The 11,561-nt window shown below is 38.5% G+C and overlaps 1 protein-coding gene and 1 long non-coding RNA gene across 2 annotated transcripts; one reads left to right on the forward strand and one right to left on the reverse strand.

Annotated features, from left to right (window-relative positions):
- The first annotated feature begins 1,228 nt into the window (after positions 1–1,228).
- Positions 1,229–2,257, forward strand: LOC129777003 (uncharacterized). The gene is made up of 3 exons (XR_008743189.1): positions 1,229–1,349; positions 1,409–1,825; positions 1,882–2,257. It is a non-coding gene; the product is annotated as an uncharacterized LOC129777003 (long non-coding RNA).
- Positions 2,258–7,765: 5,508 nt separating this feature from the next.
- LOC129779995 (uncharacterized) lies at positions 7,766–9,424 on the reverse strand. The gene has a single exon (XM_055787830.1). The coding sequence runs from the start codon at positions 9,422–9,424 to the stop codon at positions 7,766–7,768; it is 1,659 nt and encodes a 552-aa protein (XP_055643805.1).
- Positions 9,425–11,561: the final 2,137 nt, after the last annotated feature.

An 11,561-nucleotide genomic window follows, 5' to 3' on the forward strand; every position in this document is an offset into this window, starting at 1 on the left:
AGTTTGTATGAGGCAAACTATTCTCTATCATATTAGTCGGCCCGAATCAGTTTATATTTGCTAAAATTTGTATGAAATTTTTTTCTTGGCATAATTTTTTCTACTTAAAGTACGTTGTCATGACCCTAATTTGAATTATTTTCTATAGACGTTCAGATATTTTCAAAAAAACTTGTCATTATAATATAGAATTATCTCAAAACATATTTTTTATGACGTTTTTTCACCACTTGCAGGCAATGATGATTTTCACTCACATAGAGTACTAATTTGATTAAGGAGAAATCATGTTCATTCATAATTTTCATTTTAAAAGTGTATTCATTCCTTCTGCAAATCCATACTGTCATGCCTATTCCCCAATATCGTAGTTCGTTAGTAGAAAATACTGGATAATTAAACAAACCAAATGGCATCACTGGTGGTTCTTTATTGTGCGATTCACATAGCACGTTACGGAGAAGAACGTCTACGTTCCGTCAACGTCTCCACCAATTCACACATGCAGTCAATGCTTCCACCAGCACCGTCACGTCAAATGGCAAACGAATGATTTATTTAATTTTATTCATGGTGTCGCCACCTACAACAATTTTAAATTGCAATGCCCTCTTTCAAATCAGCATGCCTAGAAACAGTTCTAAATTTGGAAAAATTCAATGAGAATCATTTTTTTCAATTATTAAAATGCTTAAACCGCGTAGTCCGACCCTTATGCAACAATAATAATGAATAGAATAATTCTTTCAACTAGTCGCGAATGATTTTCACTCCGAATGACTTAGCACCAAAGAGATATGTTGGCATAAAAAGTACAGTAAGTTACTTATAAAGCGATATGCTGAGGCAGCACTCAGTGTCGCATTGGAGTCGGTTTTGACCAGTAATTGGACATTTGCGACTGGTGGCGACTTTCAATGTGGGGCCATAATTTGGGCCCCGAACTCAATGTTTACAAAAATGTCCAACTGGAGGTAAAAATGTCTAATTAAACGTGTTGCATAACAGATCTGTTCAATTTGCTTAATGTCGATGTAGATGTAAATTACTGTGCAGCCAAATCAAAACAAAAGCCGAGACACAAAGCCCAGACAAAAACCAAACGAGCCGTCCGTCTCCGTCAATTATTCTTTTCTACAAACCCTGCCGGTCGTTTTCGTTGAACGTATGCTGACGGGTCGTTACGTTGCTGGTGTATGTGAATGTTTTCATGAGAATTGCATGGTAGAATCATTGACGCATCGTGACGTGACGGGACGTGAACGTGACGTGTATGTTGTATGTGAATCGCACTTATTCCACTCCGCTAAACTGTCATCTCAAACAAAAACAAATGGATCATACAACTGGTGAGTATTAAATATATTTCGGCTTTTTAATTATTAATTATTTTATCTTGTCTTATCAGCTATGAATACATTCGACTCGTTTGCTTCCATCAATCGGTAAGTGAGAAAGATGATTTCTCCCATCACCACAGTGCGGATTTCCACTTCTATCACAGCAGCCAACAACATCCGTTTTCCTGCATCAGTAACCTCCAACCCCTGTTGGCAATGCCGGGGGACAGCATCAACAGCAGCAGCAGCAGAATTTGACCATGGTATGGTATTGCGAAGAACTTTCCCCATTAGAGGTTCCGTGCTTCGCGCACATTCAAAAATCCTCTTCAGACACGAAAACTCAACGACAAGAAGGTATTTATCAACTTGCTCAGCTGAATTACCACCCCGGAGGAACCCGAATGCACTGATTCCGTTGTATAGTAGAATGAAAATAGGCGAGGTAAGCGAACGTTCGCATTTTTATCCGGATCATACAACTGGTGAGTAGGGAATTCATTTCTGCTTTTCACTTACTAATCATTTTATTTTGTTTCAGCTATGAATACATCCGACTCAATCAATCGGCGAATGAGAAAGATGATTTCCCTCATCACCACATTGCTTATTTCCACTTCTGTCACACCAGCCAACAGCATCAGCTTTCCCGCAGCAGTATCCTTTAAGTCCAGGGTGCTATTCCGGGGAACAGCATCAACAGCAACCGCAGCAGGACCTGGCCATCGATAGTATTTCGAGCAATTTTCCCCATCGGAGATCCCGTGCTTCACGCACATTGAAGAATCCTCCTCAGCCACATATCTGTGTCATCAAGGGCAAGGAGGTATTCATCAATGTACTCAGTCGGATTTGAATCGTCAATCCAGACAACCCGGATGCACCGATTCCATTATATACCTTATTTTTATTATACATGGATTTTTATTATTTTTTTTTTCAATAAAATGTTTAAAATCGATCAATGTATTTCCTTTTCATTTTCAATAACAAACCAATACAAACAAGCAGCAAGCAGTGCTGAAAGCAGCGCTGCAAGCAGGTCGGCGCCTTGCACATGTTGGCGAAAAAGTGGCGTCAAGTTGTTCGATGAATGCATATGAAAGGTCGATAACTCGATTGCAAGGTGGCATTTGAGGTCGATTGTTGACATTTCATCGACCCGATCTTGGCAGGCAAAACGGAATGTGGGTAAGTTGCCTTATATCGAGGTATAACTGTACAACAATTGTTTTCTTCAATAGAAGCGTTACTTTATTTGGCAGGTTTTTACAATTAATTTTCTTTTTTTCATATTAAGTGTTTTCTATTGGATATGTGGAGACGAGAAGATGATTGACTGTACACTAGGGTGCCAATGAATGTATGGGAAAAAATCGACCCTAAAATGTCAAAAACTATACAAAATGTTCACCACCTCGAAAAAACACCCTATGCCAAATTTCAGCTCAATCGGACTAAAGGGAGAGTGGCGCAAAGCGGTCAAAGTTTGAGTTTTTTGAAAATCGAAAAATTATCCAAGGGGGTAGTAAAGGAAATCGGGGTTTTCGAAAAAAAAAATTTATACCAAATGTCTTAAAATGGCATGAAACGTCGAGATCTAGTGTCATCTCGAAATTTTTTTTTGTCAAAAATCCGCACTCTGGGACTTTTTCTTCGGCATGCGAAACGAAAAGTATGGTTTAGGGTGCCGATAAAAATAGTTATGTCGGTTTTTCAATCGGAACTTGCTAAGAAATGTTGATTTGCACAATAATATACCCTATGCAAAATATTAGCTCATTCGGACTTCATTTACTGGTGACGCAGACGTTAAAATTTGAGTTTTTTGAAACCTGAAAAATCACCGGAAATCCGAGTTGTTAAAAAGAATTTTGATGTTTTGAAATTGCATGACACGTTGAAATTTACAGTTATATAAAAAATTATTTTTTTCAAAAATCGATTGTTTAGACGAAAGCCAAGCGCCAAAAAAACATTAAAAAAAAAAATCTTTCGAGATAACTGTAAATCTTGACGAGTAATGCAATTTTAAGACATTTGGCTTCAATTTTTTTTAAAACCTCGATTTTCGGTGATTTTTCGTTTCTCAAAAAAACTCAAATTTTAACGTTTGTGACACCAGTAAAGTCCGAATGAGCTAATATTTAGCATAGGACATATAATCGTGCGATCAATATTTCGTAGTGAGTTCCGAATGAAAAATCGAGATAACTATTTTTATTGGCACCCAAAACCATACTTTTCGTTTCGTATTCCGAAAAAAATGAGTCCCAGAGTGCCGATTTTTGACAAAAATTTTTTTTCGAGATGACACTAGATCCCGACGTTTCATGCAATTTTAACACATTTGACATCAAATTTTTTTTTCGAAAACCCCGATTTCCTTTCTCCCCCTTGGGTGATTTTTCGATTTTCAAAAAACTCCAACTTTGACCACTTTGCGCCACTCGTCACAATCCGAGATATTTGTAAGATTCCCCACGAATCCCTTATAAATTCACCGTCACAGAACTCGTAGCCTCCGAATTCGATAAGTTGTCCTTTAAGCAGATGGACACAGCGGCTCTTGTCGAGGCCAAGCCATATAGCTACACCCAGACGCTGACGTGAATCAGCGAAGACCTTGAGATCGACTTTTTCGTGGGCGTCGTCGCCATACCATATCTTATAGCCATGACCGTTTTTCTAGCATCGTAAATTCAGATCCAAAACCCGGACGAGAAACGAGTGAGGAGTGCTCTCTGGAGTTGTAGTAGTATATTCGGGAAAAAGTGGGGACTAAAACCGAGAATGATTCACTGGATTTACTCGGCAATTGTGAGACCCAGTCTAACATATGCTTCGCTAGTGTGGTGGCCTAAAACTACACAAATATCAGCTCAGAAAAAGCTCGATAAACTACAACGTCTGGCATGCTTATCAATAACTGGAGCAATACCTAGCGCACCTTCCAAAGCCCTATATGCTCTTTTATACCTTCTACCCTTGCACCAATATGTGCAACTTGAAGCGGAAAAAGGTGCTCTTAGGGGCTGTCCACATACCACGTGGACAACTTTAGGGAGGGTAGGGGGTAAGAAAATGTCCACTCTTGTCCACGGAGAGGGGAGAGGGGGTATAGACTGAGTCCACGTGGACAGGAAGAATTTTCTCTCCGTATTTATCAATAAACGGATTGAGAAGCCTGAGAGTGCTGCCCAGGCAAACGTTCATATATTTTCTCTCATATCATGGATCTTCTTCAGTGAAATCTGTATTATAAAAATATCTCACGTAAATTGTGAATGACCAACTATTTCCTATGATCGAACTTTTATAGTTACGGGGTATGCATAGCCCTCATAGCCAAAACTATAAAAATTAAACGATTCCATAATGGTTGAGATTCCATGATATGCGTAAATGATTTTTATCAATTATAATTTTCTATACGTTTTGTTATATCTCGAGAACAATATATGATAATAACGTCTGTATAGTTTTTCATACAGAATTGCGTGTAAAATCATATTCCCAAAGTATTTTCATTCCATTAATTTCTAGGAATAAATATTTACATTTGCAGGAGATTGTCTATGCATCACTAGTCGTTGAGCCAGTGTTCTGATAAATTATAGAATATTTCAGGAGGTGATAGAGGATCATATTTGATGAAAAAATCCTACGCATGTAGTCAATTCTCAACTAGGACATTGTTGAATTTTTGTTAAGTCTAATTTTATGTCTTGAACTGACTCTAATTTAGAAAGTACGCTCCTTAGAATAATTATACTGTTCATTTGAAAGATAAGAAAATTTTGCATAGAATGCAATTGTAAAATTAATAGAACCCAGGATCAACTTTTAAATGTAAGGAACCAACTTCAAATTTTGTGTTTTTAATTAATTTCCCAAAAATGCATGATAAACTGGATTGTTTCTATCAGCCATATTGAAGCTCTCCAACCACTCTACAGTTCCTTCCTTGACACCACACTATTATCCTTCTTGTTATCTTCCACTAATTTAAATGTGTTCACAACATAATTTTTATGCAAGTTTTCCTCAAATGAAAGCATCGTGCGCACTTTTTGACTTTTCAGTTCAGTCATTTTAAGGCAAAAAACCGGTCTCAAGGAAAAGTTCAATAATTCTTTCGTAGTTAAGATTTGATCATCAGCGTGGAAGATTTTTTATGATCCCCTATCTCTTCAAATTTTTCGGATCAGCTACCTAATAACCTATATATAATAATATTATTTTAAACAGATATAATAGTTTTCGATATTTTATTCAATTTATGAGAAAGTTTTCTCAATAGTTTGAACATTTATAAAAAAAAATAATAGAAGGTTAATGAATTTCTCAAAAAAAATGTTTCAATCGGGCAACAGGCTTCAGGGCCATTTTTGGAAAAAATGAACGAAATTTCAATAAAATGGGGAGGATCGGGGCAGCGGAGGATTAATTTGGCGTTGAATTGCTCTCTGGTAAACTGTGACGTTTTAATAAGGATTTAAGTGGAGGAAAACTAAAGAGCAATACAAATAACTTATCGTGCAAGATTAGTAAAAAATTATTGAGTCGTGAGTTTTTTGATTTTTTTTCCCCACGAGCATTTTGGAAGCTATCTAGACACGCAATGCAGGATGGTCAATAAGCAGTTGAAAAATAAAAAAATATATATAGATATTGAAAATATTTTTAATAAGGTATTAGTACCCTTTGAAACTATTGCGGAAAAGGTTTCTATTGCGCTGATGACTAAAAGTGAATTGATTGTGTGAATGAACCGACATTTCCTGTGGCGAAATGTCGAAAATGTTTTGAGTGATCTTTGAAACGCTATAACTCTGTTATAAAATAATGCATTCGTCAAAGCATCAACTGGACCATGTATTAAATATTTCCAAGATTGCGATAAGTAGATTTGACCATCGATTTGCTGTGCGTTCATTATTTCATGAAATATTCTTAATTCGAAATCAAGGGATAATTTTTCATTCGATAGAGAATACCTCTGTAGTAAATAGTTCTACTGAAACTCTCTATGAATAAAATGGACGCGAAATAATCATGTTGATTGGATTGCTTTTAAGCATATATTCTCAAAATCTAGAGAAACTTTGAAAACAAACTATAAACGCGTTATCTTTTCTTGCAAAGTATTTTATCTACAACACATATACACATCACACACTAGAAATTTGTAGCTTGAAAATGCTGTATTTTTTATCTTAATGTCATCATTTATATCGAAGATTCAGGCGTTCCGAAATCTCTGAAAAATTTCGACCTTTTACTCCTCATCCTTTGTCAAGTGAGGATCTATAGATATCAGTACATGCTTCCTACTTTATCTTTTCTTTTTTTTGAAATTCTTTTTAAATGATAGAAAAAGAGTATATGTATATAAAATCGTTCTGTTCGTTTTTGTGCGCTTCAAAAACTCGAGCTCTGATGGAGCTCATATTATAACACAAGATACGAGCCACTTCAAAAATTGTTGTTGCTACTGCCAACGCCTCAAGAAGCTTCAAGATTTCCAGATGAAATAAGCACACTTCTGAAATAAATCTGTGTAGGTAAATTAACTTTCTAGTATTGAATATGTATTCTATGTGACAGTAACACAATTCTTTGCATGTGTTCAAAAATCGTGAGCTTAAATTGTATCTGATAGTGATTTTAAATCTATTTAATTTTATTCGATTGGCTTTGCTCAAGATCAATCCTTGGAATTTTGTAATTTATTTTCGGATGCGGATTGTTCAACTGGATATTGTGCGTTTCCGTGTTGACAAACCAGATAATAGAAAAACAAAGTATTACAAGTATTTTAATTAGAGACGAATGAACTGCAAAGTTTAAAGCCTTTCAAAAACAATGAACAAAAAACATACAAGTATTTCAAAATTAAACTCATATGGAATATTTGCTTTGTTTTACTACTCATTTTTCTGTCATAAAAAACCAATGAGCCACGGCAAACGTGGCAGGGTTCAGCAAGTAAAATTTGAAACAAAATAAACTTAAATGGAATTAAAATTTAATTCATGCGCAATTCAGTTATTTCCCGAATTATTCTAATAAAATCAAGAAAAATGTCCACGTGGACAACAGGGGGAGGGGTATGAAAATGTCCACGCTTGTCCACGGAGGGGGAGGGGGGAGTTTAAAATCGTGCTTTTTCTGTCCACGTGGTATGTGGACAGCCCCTTAGGGTGCTCATACACTGTTTGACCGAAGCCAAATATTTGACTCTTTTTGACAGATAAAATTTGGTCAACGTGTACTGATCAAATATATTCTACACAAAACACGACAAGCAAATATTCAATTATTTTTTTTTTGTTTTGTTTATTAAAGACACTTTACCATTACTATGGCATTCGTGTCGCTTTGAAAGATAATTACATAACGTGACTTAACATTGTTTTCGGTTAAATTTCGTTATACAAGTTGCTGTCTTTGAGGAATTTAATAACTAATTCTTCTTTCTGTGGATTGTACGCTAGGATATCAGCTAAAGTTCCGTTGATCCCGCAAGCACTGCGTGTTTGGGCGAATGCTCTGCAATCAATTAGAATGTGTTGCACTGTTAGTCGTATTCCACAACATGTACAAATCGGTGGAGGGTTGTGTTTTAGCAGATGGGAGTGAGTGAGACGAGTATGCCCTATTCGTATTCGTGATAAGATACGCTGATCGGAAGCGCACGTGCGATCCGGGTATTTTCCAGGTGTGTTTTTGATTTGCCTGAGTTGTACTCGGCTTCGGTTCCATTCCAGTTCCCACGCCTGCCAGATGTTACTTTTGATAGCATGTGTGACATCTTGGGCTGGTATTGGGATGTCAAGTTGAGTTTCTGTTAATCCTTGTTTGGCTAAGTGATCTGCTTGTTCGTTTCCCGGAATACCAGAATGCCCTGGAATCCAGCTGAATTGGACATTTCGGTTTCCGATCAGTTTTTCAACAGATTGGATCCATGGGTGTTTCGATCGCCCACCATGTAAAGCATCGAGGCAACTAGCAGAATCTGTCAGTACCAGTGTGTTTAGTTCCTCACCCGTTTTTGACAAACCAACGTTCAAGGCGAATGCTTCCGCGGAGAAAACGCTGCAGATACTTGGTAAACAGTAGCTATAATTTTCCCTACCTATAGCCACTCCAGCACCAGTGGAGTTTCCGTCTTTAGAGCCGTCAGTGAAAACGTGAGTGAAAGAGTTATAACGATTCGCGATAAACTCTTGAAACTGTGGCAGAACGATGTTTTTTATTGTGCCAGCTTTGATTGCGTTTCTTAGTTGGTTATCGATTTTCGGTGGTTGAGCATGCCATGGTCTATCACTAGCTCGTTGGATGCAGCTTACCTTCGGAAATATAAATCCTGTAGATTGTTGAAGTAGTTCTACTGATCGTTCAACCACCGGATAGTCGATTGCTTCCGGATTGTTTTCTAGGAGGCGCACTGCCAGTTTCGACAGGCGTTGAGTTAGTGCTAGTCGAAACGGAAGGCATCCCGCCTCAGCCATGATAGAGCTGATTGGGCTGGTTATAAATACACCAGAGGATTGGCGCACTACCTCGTTGTATGTTGGTCCAAGAATTCGTTCAATATCATCTACGTTAAGACTAGTGAGTCCTAATCCGAAAAACAGCTTGGAGATGATCAACGCTGAGCCCACTTTTAACAGAGTAGATCGACTACTTCTTTTCAATCGGCGACCTAGGATTCGCAGGATTTGTATTCTTCTACTGCAACTATTTTTGATAGAGTTTAGGTGTTGTTTGAAGTTGAGCTTTGCGTCGACAAGGATTCCGAGAATTTTTATTTTTCTCACTCGTGGTATTGGCGCGTCGTTTATTTTAATGGCTCGTCCTCGTTTTCGGTGCTGTTGGAAACAGGCATGTAACAGCTTGGATTTGGTTGGAGCGATGGCAAAACCGACGCTCAATGCCCAATCGGTGGCGGCTTTAACACCCTTCCTTAGATGCTTCCGTATTGCACTGTGATTTTTGTCTTTGACTATAAGGATCACATCGTCGGCGTATAAAAGAATATTGACTTCAGGGGGTATTTTATTGAAGATAGGTTGCATGGCTACCAAGAATAGGGTATTCAATTATTGGATGCCTAAAATATTTTTTCAGTCTGTTCTTCGAACCTGTCGGTACATGGTTAGGTTACCTTGAATATTTCAGTTGATTTTTTCCATGTTCGGTGTTTGATATTGTTTACTACTGTTGAAAATTGAAGAGTGGCAAACAAAATAGTGTTTGTACAAATATCAAATTAAACCTTATCTGTCAAAAAATAACAAATATTTGACCTCCGGGCAAACAGTGTACGGCCACCTTTAGGCTGAAACGTATAAAACATTTTCTAGAAGGAGATCTCACAGGGCATTTACAAATCCTGAAAGATTTTCAACTAAACACTATAGTAAGCATGAATGAAGACTGGATGGAAACATAGACTAACTAAGACAATCGCAACGAATGGGAAGAAGGTGGTCCCAAAACTCGTCCAGGATCACTCTTGTTTTATACCGATGGATCTAAAATCGGTAAATCTACGGGAGCTGGTATTACTGGACCAGGAATCGACATGTCAATTCCAATGGGACAGTGGCCTACAGTGTTGCTAGAAAATACAGGTATGCCAATATCTGTATCTTCTCAGATAGCCAAGCAGCTCTTAATGCAGTAAAAGCATACACATGTCAGTCAAAGCTAGTTTGGGAATGTATTTTATCCTTAAAACAACTAGCTGCTACTAACGAAGTTAACCTATACTGGGTGCCTGGTCACTGCGGTATAGAAGCTAACGAAAAAGCCGATCTCTTAGCAAAATTAGGATCTTCAACTAAATTCGTCGGGCCTGAGTCATTTTGTGGATTATCTACACCATGCATGAAATCGGGGCTCAAAACCTGGGAAATATCAATGATTGAAGCCAACTGGAGGGCTCTATCAACGCCAAGACAATCCAAATTATTCATTACTCCTTGTAACAGAATAACACGCAACCTACTCAGCTTGAATAAGGCATATTTGAGTACATTAACCGGTCTATTGACCGGACACTGTCCGAGCAGGTATCACTTTAAAAAAATCGGAAAACTGGCAGATGATAACTGTCGTTTCTGCAATTTCGAAGCTGAGACTTCGGAACATTTACTGTGTCAATGCAGTACACTAATTCAGCGAAGACTGCGAATTCTTGGAAAGGGCATTCTGATGCCCTTTGATTCGCCATGCCTAACGAGATTTGGTCTGCTGAACCAAAACAGGCAAGGAACTTCATAAAGGAAGTCATACCTTCGTGGGGGGATATGCAAAGTCCTGGTGCGACTATCACTTATTCCCTGAGTGATGGAACGAACTGACACTGCATACATAGCAAACTGGAGTGCACTACAATAGATCAAACTAATGGTCGCAGTGGGACAATTCTCCTACAGAAGAAGAAGAAGAACCAGTGAGGTATGGAGTCATAGGCCTTCCTGTAGTCGATAAAGGCCAGGGTTCCGCTGGTTGTATACCGCTTGTCCGACTATGGCTGCAACGATGATGGCCTAATCTCTGCAGCTATGCTTATTTTTCTTGCATCCTTCCTACTCTTCTGCGATGATCTGATGTTCGCAGTGGGCAAAAACATTGGCGGTTATGATGGCGCTCATCATTTCGCAGATTCGATAGGCACGTTATCGGTCTGTACTTTGATGGGTTCGATGGGTTGCTTTCTTTCGAGAGGAAAATGATGACGCTACGGGTGGCGAATTCAGGGAGGTTGTGTGGGTCACGTAGCACCTTGTTGAAGCACTCAGCTATCTTTTGATGTGCGACGGTCAGCTTTTTGTGCCAGAAGATCTGAACACCAATGGGGCCCGGAGCTGTACGGTATCCCAGGTACCACGAGGCTTCACGTAAATCGTTTCCTCCGACGATGATAGCTGGCATCTCTCCAATTTCATCACAACTCTCCTCATCCCGTCTTAATCACATTTGCCCATCGCGATGTTGTACTGGGTTCTCCCAAATACCAGCCCAGAAGTTCGTCACATCGCTAATATCTGATAAACCTTCGTTGTAGTCGGACTTCTGGGCGCTGATGTGGTTGTAGAACGCTTTCTCGTTATCTCTGAACATCCGATTTTGTTCTTGGCGTTTTGCAGAGTCAGAGTATCGTTTCAGCCGTTTTGATAGGTCGCTTAATTCCTGTACCAGTGAGTC

The sequence above is a fragment of the Toxorhynchites rutilus genome, chromosome 1, assembly GCF_029784135.1.
Source record: "Toxorhynchites rutilus septentrionalis strain SRP chromosome 1, ASM2978413v1, whole genome shotgun sequence".
NCBI lineage: Eukaryota > Metazoa > Arthropoda > Insecta > Diptera > Culicidae > Toxorhynchites > Toxorhynchites rutilus.